We start from the raw sequence: 16,362 nt of genomic DNA on the forward strand, positions 1-16,362 counted from the left end.
CCCTTCAGTCCTGCAGAAGTTAAGTTTACCCTCGCACATGGTAAGCTTCCAAAACCTATTCCCCCCCCTTTCACTCCACACATTTAGATGTACAGCAGATTCGGGTGCTGTCTACAGGCACGTCTTCTGTTCTGTTCCATACTTAAGCTTCAGAATCTACCCCAAGGTACCTCTAAGAGTTCTTCAAATTGCACAGAAATATTTCAAAGCCATTTTTCCTCAGGAATCCCGACAAGATGCAAGACAGTGAAATATATACCAAACACACATGCACACAGTTGATGAAGACACAGTTCTACTGTGAGAGTGATTAGCAACTCAAACTTCTTTTAAAAAAAGCTTTAGCATTTGCATTTGAGTTGCTAAAGTCTGATTAAGGCTGCTCTTAGAGTAGACAGTAGCACTCAGCAGGAATATGTCTAATCCAAAAATCTGCCTCTTCCCAACTCAGATCTGGGTAGACCTGATACTACCCTAGATACATAGAAAAGCCAGTTTTTAACCTAGGAGCCTGTAGTATCAGAGAGCAAAAAAACTGGCAAGCTGTTATCTGTCAGATCTTCTGGGTGTGTTGAACAGTCGTTGAATACCCAACAGCTAAGCTGAATGCATCCTCAGTCAGGGAGAGATGTACTAAGACAAAACACCTTGCAGTGCTGAAGGAACTTTCCATCAGCAAAATTCCAGCACTTCCTTTTCTGGAAGAGAACCGGTAATCCTGTCCTCACATTTACTTTTAGAAAGTGACCTTTTGAAGTAAAAATGTCTGCCTGTAAAAAGCTTTTTTTATATCACAGAAATCATAGACTTTAGCACTCACTTAAATAAACAAAGAACGGCACACTGAACACTTTATCTGAAAAATCCAAGTGGCTGGTAAACACACAGCTCAACTGATGCTATTAGTTGCTTAATACTCAGTATTTCATGCACAGTAACACACAAGTATTCCACAAAAACTGACCAAGGAAGCTTCTTCACCTTGAGTACAGCTGGTCGAAATTGAGTCATCTGATCTGTTCAAGATGGTCATGTAAACTTATAATTAAGATGCAGTTTTAAAGAACAATGCAACATAAAAATGCTACTATACCACTGTCAGATATACCTTCATAATTCCTAACCATGGCTGAGTTACAAGACTGAGAGAAAAAAGTAACTCCACTCATAAACAACCAACTTAACATAAACCAAATCACAGCATACGATACAAAAACTCTTAAAAGGGGACATTTTATTATACCTGTATTTTAGGGTTTTTACAGGAAAATCCAAATTTGCTTCTCCATATGCAAGATGTACACTTTCATTGTCCCCTGTCTGAAGCATTCTCTCTGCTTCCTGTAAATTGTGAGTTAGAAGTTTATAACATCACTCATGCAACAGAAATCAAAAGAGCATCTCATGCTGACTGCTAATTTTCATAGGGGTAAGGGGTGTTTCCCTGTAGGTACGGGAGGAGTTGAATGCAGGAGGTCTAGTTTAAGACCTTTTTCCTCAGAAGCATTTTATCCACGTAGGGGAAATGGGGGAGTGGGGAAGGAGGGTGTTACCAGTTTTGTAAGGAATTCAGCTAGCTGGTTTACAGTTAGGTATGACATTTATGAAGAAGTTATACATACTATATTACTGTATTACTGGTAACTAACAGCTGGTTTTAACTACAGCTCTGCAAACACACACAAGAAAAATGTCCCTGATATGGTGAACAGTTTCATGATTAATTTAAACAGGGTAGAGATCCCTATGCCACTGCTTTTCTCTCCCATTCATACCCACCTTCTAACCTGACGAAAGACAAAACCACATTTTGTGCTGAAAATTGCTTCTTTCCACTTTAATTGTTAATTTTAATCACAACTAAGAGTCATAGTTTATAATAACATAATTGAAACAGTGACTTTTCCTCAATTGCCAGTAATAGTTCCTCTAGCATTAAATCTCATTAATAAAGAATTTCAAAATGTATATTTGGTATATAAGGTCATATGCTCAGGCCACTTAAAGTTCTCACTGAGTATTTTCTAGTAATTTAGAACACGCTTATTTTTATTGATTTCACACTTACTGCCTTCTCTTTTTTCTTTTTGTCATCTTCTTTCTTCTTTTTACTTTCTGGCATAAGATCATCGAGCCAGCTGAGCTCTCTTTTGGTGAAACACAAATCCATAAGCTTGCGAATGAACACTAAGGCTAGAACCTTAAGGGAACCAGAAATTCAATCATTTATATTAAGCTATTTAAATCAACAAAAACACACACGTGCTTTCAGTACATTCAAAATCTTTAACTGAAGTATTTTTTGTAGTACTAGTTTTTCTTACCACAAAGTTAAATTAATTTCCATTTTCAACAGCTATTCACAACCGATTTGCTTATTTTCAGGAAATGAAAAGTCCTTGTGTTTCAAAAATGAACAGCTTCTACTACACGTTCTTTTGTTTCTTTCCCACTCCTTTCTTAAGGCAGCAAATATGTTCTGAAGGGATGCTGGATGATGCACGTACTCTTGGAAAATTATTAACTTGTAAAACAGATAACTTACCATCATAGGGAAAACAACAGCAGCTGCAGAGGCTTTAATCACCCACAACAGAACTAGACAAGTGAGCTGAACAACTGTAAAAATATGGACTTTCCAGAGTGGCACATAACGGAGATAAATCAGGTCTGGTTGATGTTTGGCAGGCATTCCAAACAGTTTTATACGGTCAAAAAACTGCATTGAAAAATAAAATCATCCTTCAGTTAATTGTTTTCTTCCCCTCCAGAAGGAAATAAAGATTTTTAAAGGACTCCAGAAACATAAGTTAATCCCAAACAAAATACTAATGAAGAGCACTGAACATTCAAGAGGATGGGGCTGAGGGCTGTTTTGTTTTGTTGGGTTTTTTCCCACCTCTCATTACTACTACATAATTTCAGAATATTTCTGAAAATTTGTTGCCTGGCCATACTGCCAAAAGAACAAATGCAAAAGAACTGAGAAGTGAAGTACAACACGGTAGGAACAAATATCTGAACACAACACTCAGGAAGTTATCCAACATGCTATTCAGACAATATGGACTAGGCTTATTTTTGCTCTGAAAAAGTCATGTGTTACTGTTTCCTTTTCATTTAGTGTTAAACAACAGGAAATTCCTCATTAACATCAGATTTTACCTGAATGCCTTTTAACGAAGATACTCCCATGTAAAGAAAGACACCATACAAAACTGGCATTGGAATAAACTGGGGAGGAAAAAACACCCACAGTTACTTGTGTCATCAACATGGCATAACATCGCATGTTAGTGAAAGAGATGGACCAAGTTATTTTTTACTTTATATTTTACTTAAGTGAAATCTGTAAAAGTGGAAGCTCTTTATTTATAGAGAAAAATATATGCATAATTGAGCAGCAAAAAAACAAGGCTATTACCCAGATTAAAAAGTAGTTCAGTCTTGACTGCCCATTCATTCCTTCTTTTTAGGCTGTAACCACAATGTCCATTAATGCTAAGTATGCTGCTTTACATTGCTATCTGATACGTATTGCATTGAGGCTACCAACATTTCATAAAGAGCAAATAGTAACGTTTTCATTCCTAATACCCTTGGTTCCATAAAAAAATAAAAGTATTAGTTTCTAAGAATCAGCTGTCAAAACATGGGGTAAACATCTAGCTTCAGTAATCAGCACTTTTGTCTTTTGCCTTTGAGCAACAGTACATCTATTTCAATATTTCTGCTTCTGATTATATGAGCTCTTGGTAGCTTTCCAACCAGAGATTGTGAAATCTGAACTACTTTCTAATGACTGCTACTGCTTTATTGTTTTCAGACCTTTACATTGTTTAAACATACAAATAGTCAACTATTAAGAATTTATAATATGTAGCTCTAATTACTAATCTATAGCTGTGTGTTCATAGGCTTATTTCTTCCCATTATCCAAATTTAAACAGCCATTAGAAGCAATCTTTTTGTGAAGACAGACTTGTGATCTGTCTTTAAACAGACTTTTACAAAGTTCTTTCGAGGTATTAGCAATTATGCAATTCATACCATATCTGCTATTCTGATAATACAGACATTTTTTTCATTTCTCCTTTTAACTATTAGATTTGAAACAACAAAGTAGAAGCTGAACAGATTTTACTCAAATCTGAGCAAAAAGCCAACTGAACTGATTGGTTTTCTTCCAATAAAGTCTTCAGAAGGGTACTATGGATATCAATTAAGAGACAGTGTAAACTGAGGCCACAACAAGACCTGTAAAATCTCTACTACACCATGATGATGCATAAGCTAATCTTGAAACTTTAAATATCAAAGGAAGTCTAATAAGCTGAAAAAAGAGAAATGAACAGTGTCACTTCTGATGATCACTTTCCAAACCAGATATTTGTTTCTTCTGCTATACTATATTACTTCCACTCAAGTAACTTCGTATCTTTATCACGCTCCTTTTCTCTCCATTATGCACTCAAAAAAACCCCAAAAACAACCCTACAGAAGAACTATTTTAAATAACATAGACTTGAGAAACTGAAAAATAGAAAATCAAATAACATGGACAAAGCTTGTTTTTGTCACTACTCACTACGCTTCTAGCTTTCTCAGATTTCATTTCCTTGCATCTCCCCCCCAGTTTCTATTCAACTAACATCTGTTTTTAAAAATGCAATTTGAGAATGAGTCCAGGCATATTTTACTTAACTTAATAAAACTTCCTAACATTATGAAATGTTAAATCACAATACCAAAATCAAAAGCACAAAGAAAATTCAAATGTTTCTGAAAAACTGTCTTTTACCTTTAATACAGAGGTCATGAACACTGACAGCCCCATCAGGACAAAAATCATCAATCCTGTCACTCGCTGCTCCCGGATTCCCAAGAACTTTGGTTGTTCTCCTGGTGCTGAGCATTCTGACTCAACTTTCAGGCTATTAACGTGACTTATAGACAGGACAGTCGCAGCAACAAACCATGGTAAGCCCATGAGAGAGCATATTCCCAGCATAACACCAACCATGAGCAGATCAAGATGATAACCACAGCCTTTCTGTAAAATTAAGCAAACAAATCATTTGATAAGCTTCCTATTTATGCGATATCATATTTATAACTTACCTGGTAAATAACAGATAACTACAAAAGTTAAGATTCTTTGAGAGTGTCCACAAAATTATACTTTTTCCTATACTAGATCAATATATACTTTTATTTAGTAGTTGTAGGTAATGTTTCACAGACTTGCAGAATGAATCTGATTTAAAATGAACGTGACTTACAAAACATTAAATTTTTGTGAAATAGACTTTTACCTTCAGCTTGTGCTCTTTCCTGTTTATAATAACAGCTGTTATTTGTTGATCCATGAAAATGAGAATGGTACACAGTAAAGCAGGAACAGCAGCTACCAAGAGTGTCCACCAAGGATTGCTTCCAAGAGGATCTATGAACCATCCTCGGTCTTTTCGGGTGGGCTGAAAAAACAAACATCAGCAACAAGAACTAAATGACTAAGATAAAAAGCAGAATTTATTGCTACAAACCTGCAATGAACAGGTCAACAGCCTCCTAAATACACGTTTAGATATTTTTTCCCCAAAGGCTTTGACCAAAAGACTGATTCAGCTGTTACATGTGAATGTGACACTTATATGGAAAACACTGAAACAAATCAATTTCATCCCTTCACATCTGCACATTTGTACAAAAGAATGCTCCTTTTTCAGTGATATTATAATGTAAAGCATAGTCTCTTCTGTCAGACGAGACATACATCAAAAACAGAAATGGGAGTTTATCAACTACATTGTAAGTAAAAAAAGATACATCTCTGTTTCTATACTATTCCATTGTCTATGAAACTGCAAGCATTTAAAAAACTAAGTTTTTTTAAAAGGTTTCATTTCTTACTTCAAATTTCTCTGGAACATGAAGCTTAGGAGAAGGCACTCCCACAAGATAGTCAATCAAAACCATGATAACTATGGTCAGAAATACTGCAAAGTCACTGATGGTAGAACGTACCTATAAAGAAAAGACTTGCATTAACTTGCTTTTTCATCATTATAATTTTCATGTATAGAAATACAACATTCTCCCCTATGAACAGTGAAGTCTGTTTATACTATACTACATCACTGAACATCATACATATTTTCTCCTTTATTTTAAAATTTAAGCTGCCTGCCAGCATAGCATGAAGCTGCAGAAGGTAAGTATTCTGGACAACTGTGCATCCAATTATTTCATTAAGAATTATCTACTGCAAGCAACAAATGATCTAAAAAAACTCCTTCCTCATCTTCCTCTCCCCACAACCCTACTGGGAGGCTGAGCCATGACAGCTAGTCTCTTGCAGCTTAATTCAATAACATAACTGAATTGTTCAGAAATCAATATTTATACATTTGATGTTTTAATAGGTAGGAGGGGCATAATTTGCAACAGATGTGGTTTATCAAGGTGACTTTATTAAACATTAGGGACACATTGTAGGGACCAGCTGAGGTTTAGAGAAAATTCAACCACTTTACTTTGGCTAGCAGAATGAAGTTGCGTAAATTAGTCCAAAGGTAATAATTATACCAGCCTCTATTAGAAACAGTAACCCCATGAGGAATCAACTCAGAACCCTTCATATGTCAGCAGTTTGGGAAAAGCAATCAATTGTTCTGTACAGCTAGGTGAGGAAAACAGCAGCAATACTATATCCCCAAATGATACCTGGGAACACTCATTAATATAGGGAGACAGACTGCCTAAGTCTCTATAATGTTTAGAACATCCTGTTGTAACCATAGGAAAGTATAGAGTAAGCATGGAATTTTCAGAAGCCAATTTACTTACTCTAATACCTAATAGCTTAATTTCTGGAATTATTAGCAAATTTTCTGGTCTTAATTTCTTTCTGTGTCTTAAAAGAAATCCCTCAATAAAATGTTTCGAAGCAGAATTAAAAAAACCAACTCTGTTAAGTTATACTAATGTATTTATCATATCAAAACAATAGTCTCTGATCAGAATTACCTTAGTTGGGAAATAGCGTTTGGTCTTGAATTGCTTAAGGAAAGAGGAAAGGAAAAATGTTGTAAAGAATAGTATGACAGACCAGAAGAGAACATCTGGAATATATGGTCCATGATGGCCACACGCTGATCCACGAAACACACCATGATATTCTAAACATTGCTGGAAAGAGAAAAACTTCTTAAGTTTCTGTGTTTTATTCATTTAGTACATTCAATCTAACTTAAAGCTTTTCAATAAAATAACACACTTAAGAACTTTCACAATCCCAAAAAGGGGGGGTTCTTTCCTTCATCAGTACCTCATCCTGAAATGTCAAAAAATGTCTGCTGTTTCAGAAGAGCCATAGTATCCATTACTGATAATTTCAGGATGTCAAAATGCTGGGAGGTATCCAAGAAGAAACATCTTTATATTCACACAATTTCTATTCTATTTCTCAAAGTATCTCCCCTCTTCCCTTCCTTTTTTTATGTCTGTCACCTTGAAAGTTGATGTTGGATAGCGTGCTTTTCCTGGGCTTAGTCCTTCAATTTCTAAATAAATACTTTCTTCCAACCAATATTTAGGTAGTTTCTTTGGCTCTGTTGTAGTTTTATACCTATGTCTATCAAACTAATCGAATGTGTTTGCTATCAAATTTTAACTGCAGATTCCATCCCCACATCTTCTTAAAAATATTTGTTCATCCTTTCAAGAAAACTGAAGGAAGCAACCTCCTGTTTGTTCACCTCATCATATTCATCTGCACTTCAGTAAGAAGACTCTTCTGCCTAGCAGGATTAAAGTGGCTACCACATGCAGACATTTATTATATTAACACTTACTGCCATGGACCAAACCACTACAACAACTGTTTAAAGCATTATGGGAGGAATAAGAGAGTTCAAAAACATACAGTTTTAAAGAAAACAGTACAGGTTCAAACTAAGAAAGAAACCAGACAAAAATATTAAGGAAGACTGGTACTTTGTGGGTATTTATTTTTTTATACACATATACATATATACACACATGCACACACGTACATCGCTTTTAGACACTCACAGAAACTGTAAGGTTACTCCATGCTATATTTTCCATGGATATATTCATTTTCGTCCACACCTGCAACGTTTCATTGCTGGGATTCTCAGGCTCAGAACACACACATCTGGAAAGAAGAAAAAAAATCATTTGCATGCTTTTAAGCTGTATGTGCCAAAATGCAGCCATCTGCAGTAGTTTTTAAAAATCCTGAGGAGTTTAAACCAGAGTTTATCCCAGCCTTTTATGAAAGAAGCAAAATCCAAGGCTCCTCCTCACATGACATGAACTAGGATTATTGGGAGGTAGGATACAGGAAATGAAGATGAAAGAAGTGACTGCTCAGGAGGTTTAACATATTGGACAACAACAAAATAAATTGTGTATTTTAAAGAATCAGAAGCAGGTAAGATGTTTACTTAACTATTTGATTGATCTCCCAGTTTTTAAATAGAATGACACCTGAAAATAAAATGAAATAGACAACATACGTGGGCCTCTACATATTGTAAATAAAAGATGAGGATTAAAAGTCTGAATAACACCACTTTCCAACAAGCCTATACTAACATACATTGTGTTATTTCTAAACATTTCTACATAATTTGACTAACGTGGCACAAATAGTTTTCTACGACTGCGTACAAATGAAGGTTTTTAGATTTCTGTACAGCACAGTATCCCACAGTGAGTCAAACTGCACAACAACATAAAACAGAGACATTGAAACCATTTCAATTAAAAGGAATCACAGAATGTTAGGGATTGGAAGGGACCTTGAAAGATCATCTAATCAAATCCCCTGCCAGAGCAGGAACACCTAGATGAGGTTACAGAGGAACGTGTCCAGGCAGGTCTTGAATGCCTCCAGAGCAGGAGGCTCCACAACCTCCCTGGGCAGCCTGTTCCAGTGTCTGTCACCGTCACTGAGAAGAAGTTTCTTCTCAAATTTAAGTGGAACCTTTTGTGTTCCAGTTTGTACCCATTACCCCTTGTCCTATCACTGGTTGTCACCTGGCTCCATCCTCACGACACTCACCTTTTACATATCTGTAAAAACTAATGAGGTCACTCCTCAGTCTCCTCTTCTCCAAGCTAAAGAGACCCAGCTCCCTCAGCCTTTCCTCATAAGGGAGATGCCCCACTCCCTTAATCATCTTTGTTGCCCTACGCTGGACTCTCTCTAGCAGTTCCCTGTCCTTCTTGAACTGAGGGGCCCAGAACTGGACATAATATTCCCTAAAAGGAAGTATCTAAGAAGTGTGAATGTTTGTAAAAGCGACAACAGATCTTTGAGTGGAAACAGAGTCAAAGCCTGGTCTGACACTGCCAGCAGTCAACCTGCAGGTATCACAATCTCCACCCTCTGCCAGGCAGAGCAACCACCCAGCAGGACAGTTTGTCATTCGCCCTCCAGCCAGAGACTGACTATGGAATGCAACCAGCAGGACTTCTTCCTCAGGTGTGCAGACACGACCTCACAGGGGCTTCCTCACCAGCGTGTGACCTGGCAGGCTACAGACAACCACACAAGTGCAAAAAGCTGAAGGATGCACATCTGCAACCGCAGTGGAGCATTAGCAGATAAACCCGTGCTCCTCAAAGATGGTGTGTGACTGTAACACACATACATGTCTGGGGATGAAGCGTAAATATTGGTGAGGGTGCAATGAGAACTTCTGGAGATTAGTAACAGAAGACAATTTAAAAATGTCTAGGTTCTTACTAGTGCTTCTTAAGTGTCATGCATTGTAGTTTATCTGCTGTGTTACTGGTCCTGAATATATGGATGGCTTCTGAGAGAAGATGCCAGAAGGTTATCCCATGTCCGACAGAGCCAGTGACAGTCGTCTCCAAGATAGATCCACTGCTGGCCAAGGCTGAGCCCATCAGCAACGGCAGTAGTGCCTTTGGGATAGCGTATTTAAGAAGGGATGAAAAAAAATTGCAGCACAGCAGCAGCCAAGAGAGACAAGTGAGAATATGAAAGAAGCCACCTGCAGAAAACAAGGTCAGTGAAGGAGGAAGGGGAGGAGGTGCTCCAGGCACTGGAGCAGAGGCTCCTGCACAGCCCGTGGTGCAGACCATGGTGACACCAGTTGTTCCCTGCAGCCCATGGAGGTCCACGATGGAACAGAGATCCACTGCAGCCCAGGGAGGACCCCACACCAGAGCAGCTGGATGTGCCTGAAGGGGGCTGTGACTCCATGGGAAGCCCACGCTGAAGCAGGCTCCTGGCAGGACCTGTGGACCCATGGAGAGAAGAGCTCACGCTGAAGCAGGTTTGCCTGCAGGACTTTTGTGACTCCACTAGGGACCCACACTGGTGCAGTCTGTTCCTGAAGGACTGGACCCCATGGGAAGGACACGCACTGGAGCAGTTCATGAAGGACTGCAGCCCATTGGTAGGACCTACACTGGAGAAGTTCATGGAGGACTGTGGGAGGGACACTGGAGCAGGGGGAGGGTGTGGGGAATAAAGAGCAGCAGAGACAACCTGTGATGAACTGACCACAACCCCCATTCCCTGTCTCCCGTGCGACTGTGGAGTAGAAGGTAAAGAAATCAGGAATGAAATTGACTCTGGGAAGAAAGGAGGCGCAGGAGGAAGGTTTTTTAATATTTGGTTTTATTTTCTCATTACTCTACTCTGATTTGATTGGTAATAAATTAAACTAATTTCCCCAAATCTGTTTTGCCTGTGACAGTAACTGCTGACTGACCTCCCTGTCTTTATCTCAACCCTTTAATCATATTTTCTCTCCTCTGTCCAGCTGAGGAGGGGAGTGAGAGAACAGCTTCATGGTCACCTGGCATTCAGTCAAGGTCAACCCACCACAAGCAGATAACATACAGCTGCCACAGAAATAAAACAAATGTAAAACAGATACATCTAAAGAGCTCGCTTATTGCATTCCTTAAATGAAATAAAGTTATTTTTGTACTGATAGTTTTACTGCTAGTTACTGTGATGAATAGAAGTAATAGTTATACTTGATCAGGAAAGAAAAAAAACAAGGCTCTATTGTATTTCCTATTATTCACCTCTCTCTCTCTCTCAAAAAAAAAAAAAAAAAAAAAAAAAAAAAATCTAAAAGTCAACTATTCCTTCCCCATAACTACAGTAGAAAACAACACTGTTTAAAGATGCAAACTCCTATGCACGTGAAAGTTGCAGAAGTTCTCCATGCCTCAGCTACCTGGAAATAATCCTCATCCATGTGGGGTAAACGATAATGGTTTCTGCAAGTGGCAAGGCAGAACTCCTGTTCTGACCTTCTATCTCCAGGCTGACCTTTCAGAAAGCTGCAATTAAAGCAGGCATTTGTCACAGCCCCTCATTCCTTCCAACCACCCATAGCTAACACAGAAAATTCAATTCCACAGTATTCTGAATAGAAATTTTCTGAGGTTTCTCACACCCACACCACCCGCAGCATTCCTCCTCCCCTGCCACGGGGAGGCACACATTGCAGTTTAGTAAATGGCATGTCTCTATACCATAAACATTTTCCCTGTGTATTTTACTATCAGACAGAAATGTGATACTTACGAGTATAAAGTCAGTTTATCCAAATTGTTGTGCATATTGAAGGCATACACTTCTCCCAAATGAAAAAGTTTTTCCAATGCCTCATAAATAAATATGATGCATATAAGTGCTGCAAAAGCTTCCTCAGTGAATCGAGTGATGTAACACACAAGGCTGCTGGCATCTGTGGCTACAAGCACTATGCATAAAAACGCAGTCCACAGACCAATGCTAGTTCGCAGAGAGAGGTAGGAAAGATTATAATCCCTGTGTGAAGAAAGAAACAGAAGTATTAACTGAGCCACAAGTTACCTATACTATTTTTTTTTTTAAAACATACTGAAGCCAAGCTCTACAAGTATTCACCACTTTTCTCATCCTTGATGTTAGTTCTGAAGGAGGCAGAAGCTTTTATCTCACATCTTCCACCAAAGCAAAGCAGCACTGCAAGGTGTTTCCAGGACTGAGGGTGCAACTACCTAGCTTGGGAAGCACCATGGAGATGATCTTTCCAGAATTACGTGGATGCTTTCTCCCAGAGGGCAGATCCCTGTTTATCCCTACAGAATCAAAACCAACATCTTCACACAGTCAGAACATAACTTTCATTTAGGTCCCAGCTACTTCTTATCACCAGTTTTCTCATTAAGGCTCACCAGGACCTCACAGCTTTGCCAAAGCACATCCATCTCTCAGTCTCTTGCTGCTGCATCTACATCTTCACGGACATCCACTTTAAACATATAACTGGTTTTCAATTACAGCTATTCTAAGAGACTAGAAAGTCAGAAAGTGCGTCAAGCTAATACAAACATCACTTACCTGCAAAATTTAAATAATATTTTCTCAAATACTAGAACTGGTCCGGTGCTTCCCAAAATAGTAAGAGGTTGCCCAGCAAAGAGAGAATAGGCAATCCCAGTTAATGAGGCTCCAAAGAGAGACTCTATTGCACTCTGTTTGGGGGAAAAGAAACTGCTGTAACTATGCTGCCTTTCAGGTTACCATTTACCATCACATCCGCATAAACACAGTTTTAAGATGCATTAACTTAGAAACAAGACAAGATGTAAAAACACTGCTATTAATATTGATGTTTGAGACAAGAATAACTTAACACAGCTTTGCAATAACAATACCATGGGCAAAAGATTTTGAAAACTTCACTCCTGAGAAACAGAAAGCCACCCAAAAACATCAGAATACGTTACTAGTCCTGTTAGATATGGAAGAAAAACATACCAATAATTACTACAAATAATAAAAAAAAAAGTTACTCAACATGTAGTTTACAGGAAAATTTATCTGTCTCTGTAAAGAAAATAGATATATGTAGTGATATATATATATGTGTATATGTATAGCAACATACCTGTACCAAAACATGATACGGTGTGCCGTATCAAACCTGCATCAACCAAGCATTACAAAAGAAAAAACTGACAGGTGGAGGTGCAGGGGAAGTCACTGAACAATACTGGCTTATGTATACATGTGTATACATGACACCAAAAACAGATGAGCAGTAAACCAACATCCCACCTGGTAATGCATTTCTTTTCATTGAAGTAAGATATCTACTTCAGTTATTGAATTAAATGTTTTACATTTTCTGCTAAAAAAAAATACAGTTATAATGTACCCCAAAAGAGAGGGACGGGACTTTTTAGATCCTAAAATGATATCAAAAGTTACTTGAAAATAGTTAACATTTACAACTATGAGAAGTCACGGATTACAGATTAAAAATTCCACTAGGAATCCTTTAAGTGTTTGCTATTTTGCAAGCCTAAGAAAACTAAGTTTATGCAAACTTAAGCTCCAATTCAGGAAAGCATCTATAATTGGGCAAAATGGTTTGCTGAACTGAGGCTATTAAAAATGAAAACATGAGGTCTTTGTTCATTACATTAGAAAAAAAAATAATCTCAGTCTCTTATTCTATTACCTTTGAATTAGTGCTTTTGGTTAGTCAATGCATTAACCTTGGGGCTCTCAATCAGGGTGGCAGGGACAGGAGTACTGTGGAGATGATGACCTCTGGGAATGTGAGGGAAGGTTTCAGACAAACTGTGTACCTTACAATGTCAGCTACTGTGCTTGAATATGTGTGTGCAGTAACTAAATTTTATATTCAATGATGCACACCAAGTATCTGAAGGCAGGAACAAACCTGCTAACAATTCCAGATAGCTAAAAGAAAGAAGGTATTTAAGAATCAAGCTCTAAAGAAAGTATGTTTTCATAATTATACATGACGCACATTCAAAAATTACATTGACATTTTGATAAGCATTCCTACATTTAGAGTAGCAGAAACAGTGCACAGAAAAGATACAATTTTTTTCTATATTCGCTATCTGCTTGAAGTGCTATATCAATACACGAAAAACCGAGTCAACAGCATTACTTGAAAGAGATAAAATATTTAACTAAATTTTAATATATTACAACCCTAAAAACTTGGTCTAAGTATCCAGAACAATTTTATAGCATCATAAGCTTTACCAGAATCTTTAAATTTGTTAAGGATGTGTCTGAATACATCCTTCCCTCCCCCAAACAGACAGAGCCTTGTACCTTCCTGATAGATTTAAAAACAGAAAATACACTTCCAACTAGTTTACTCACAAGCCAATTGACACAAACAGTAAGTTATTAACATTGCTGATGTTAAGCATTGTTTCCCTCTCCAAACATCAAAGTGCAATCATATTTTGGTTAAAAAGGTGCTGGTGTTATCCACTGCTCAATGTAATGCTACCAAAATTTTGTACGTGTAGGGTTTACATTCAAGTTGTTTTCAATGAAGAGTATTTTCTGCTTATAAACCTTACCCGCTTTGTTTTGGTGTTAACAACATACCATTAGTGAAAGCAAATACATATCCTGTCCATTACTTAAATACACAAATTGACTGCTACCCATACACATTATCATCCTCATAGGCCTACTACTCAAGGCCAGTACATGTTCTTGGCTGTCCACCTTGAGCCTCTGACTTTGCCTAAAGTAGGCCTAGTGGGATGGTGCACCTTTACTGCTATTCATTATTTTTAAGTAGCCAAAAAGAAGGCTATGCAAGCCTTTTCTCAATTCATGAAGCCATTCATCCAATAAGGCAGGATAAACATTTTTTTACCTCCACTGTGCATCTTCTCCTGTTCACATGGGTTCCCCACATTTTCCACAGCAATTACCTTTTGGGGAAGATCTGCTTTGGGGCAGGCTATGTGGGTAAACTCTTCAAATACAAGTATAAATAAATGAGACAAATGCACACAGTGACTTGCCTCTGAAGGTCTAAAAGCCTGGCCACTACCATTCTTTGTACTCACTATTCTGCCTTGTGTAGCTTCTCCCAGGAGCCCTCCAAAAGTGATTACAGGAGACATACAGGCACAGTATAGGAAAAGAATCGAGGCCAGGCACTGCAGGCTTAATGCATCCTTGAAGTCACTCAAGAAAAAAGGTGCTTTCCTTTGGATGTCAAGTATCAAACCACCAAAAAGCCTAAATAGGTGAGATGAAACTCGTCAAACTGTACACTAAAGGATTCTAGCCAGTTCAAAACTATGGGCTACACATGACTGCCAGTGCCTACTGCCAGCACAAATTAGCTATTTCATAATCCAGAATAAAGCATAACAGTTTAAAATGTAAATGAGAATCTTATCTATTCCAATTCAGTAGTATTCCAAATACAATCAAGCAGGTTATCCACATTTTTAAAAGCTGGCTAGGTATTTTTGTATATGGGCTAGATACTGAAAAAATATCTTTGAAAATTATTTTACCTAAATAAAGTTTTAAATCAAATCTGGTTTACGATATTCAAAACAAGGAGCAGAAGAAATATGCTAAACCTCAACAAAGACCACTGCATTGATACATTTCAACATTATTACTCAAATAAGTATCTGTAGCTTTTTGATTCAAATTCTCTACATACATATGGTTAGGTACATAAATAAATTTACGTCTATCACTTTTAACAGTGTTTTGATCTGGAGTACAAAGACATTCTACAAATAGAAATACAAAACCAAACATAGGTAAGTCAGTTCAACCAGGTAAGTTATTAGCAAGAAATTAAAAAGCTTTTGGCAGTTTCAAAAAAAAGAAATTAAGACTCCAAAATACTAGGTAAAATTTACATCTATCAAAAATTGATCTTATTTTGAACTATTAAAAAATCCCTTAAATACTTTATTCATAAGAAAGACAATAGTCTCATCTAAAGATAATTCTGTGGGCAGAAAGGAACTTTTCAGGCCCATATACTGTCTGCAAAAAGGAAATATAAAAAAGCCAAAACAATAAAAAAAAATTAACACAAATGTTGTAAAGTCCTTCTTGCAAAGGTATGAGAAAGATGCATTTCATTCGGAAGATTATAATTTGGGGGCTAACAACACTGTTCATCTTTTCTAGAATTTCTCAGTTGATTTAATCTCTACTCTCACCTATGAGATATTAAGGTTTAATCTTAACCAGATATTTCCAATGTTCTGGACTTTTTTGGCATGTATTTCCGAATTAACAGAGAACAACTTTGCAACTCAACTGAAAGAAATTCCCTTCATTTTATTTTAGATCTAAAAGAAATCTAACCAAGACCAAAACCTAACCAATACCAAGGTATTTTTTGCTACTTTACATTCCTTGTTGTTCCATTTCGTACATGTTTAATAAAACACATTTGCATTGATGGAAATTTTTCGTACCTAGCCCAATACTGAAAATTGTGTATTCCTGCTATAACTATGATAATT

The 16,362-nt window shown here is 37.4% G+C and overlaps 1 protein-coding gene across 7 annotated transcripts in view; it reads right to left on the reverse strand.

The window, feature by feature from the left end:
- SLC4A7 (solute carrier family 4 member 7) overlaps positions 1–16,362 on the reverse strand; it is a 93,275-nt gene that overhangs the window by 6,550 nt on the left and 70,363 nt on the right. For 5 of the 7 annotated variants that reach the window (XM_065051596.1, XM_065051595.1, XM_065051598.1 and 2 more), the window contains 12 exons: positions 14,926–15,100; positions 12,410–12,543; positions 11,609–11,854; positions 8,077–8,182; positions 7,030–7,191; positions 5,914–6,027; positions 5,316–5,477; positions 4,802–5,053; positions 3,166–3,234; positions 2,546–2,719; positions 2,069–2,200; positions 1,244–1,341 (listed from right to left, as the gene is read on the reverse strand). In XM_065051596.1, the coding sequence (XP_064907668.1) occupies positions 1,244–1,341; positions 2,069–2,200; positions 2,546–2,719; positions 3,166–3,234; positions 4,802–5,053; positions 5,316–5,477; positions 5,914–6,027; positions 7,030–7,191; positions 8,077–8,182; positions 11,609–11,854; positions 12,410–12,543; positions 14,926–15,100 (1,824 nt within the window). Of the gene's footprint in view, positions 1–964; positions 1,017–1,243; positions 1,342–2,068; positions 2,201–2,545; positions 2,720–3,165; positions 3,235–4,801; positions 5,054–5,315; positions 5,478–5,913; positions 6,028–7,029; positions 7,192–8,076; positions 8,183–11,608; positions 11,855–12,409; positions 12,544–14,925; positions 15,101–16,362 lie in introns of all 7 variants that reach the window. The other 2 variants (XR_010470120.1, XM_065051597.1) reach the window with 1 other exon arrangement.

Source organism: Columba livia, chromosome 2 (genome assembly GCF_036013475.1).
Source record: "Columba livia isolate bColLiv1 breed racing homer chromosome 2, bColLiv1.pat.W.v2, whole genome shotgun sequence".
Lineage (NCBI taxonomy): Eukaryota > Metazoa > Chordata > Aves > Columbiformes > Columbidae > Columba > Columba livia.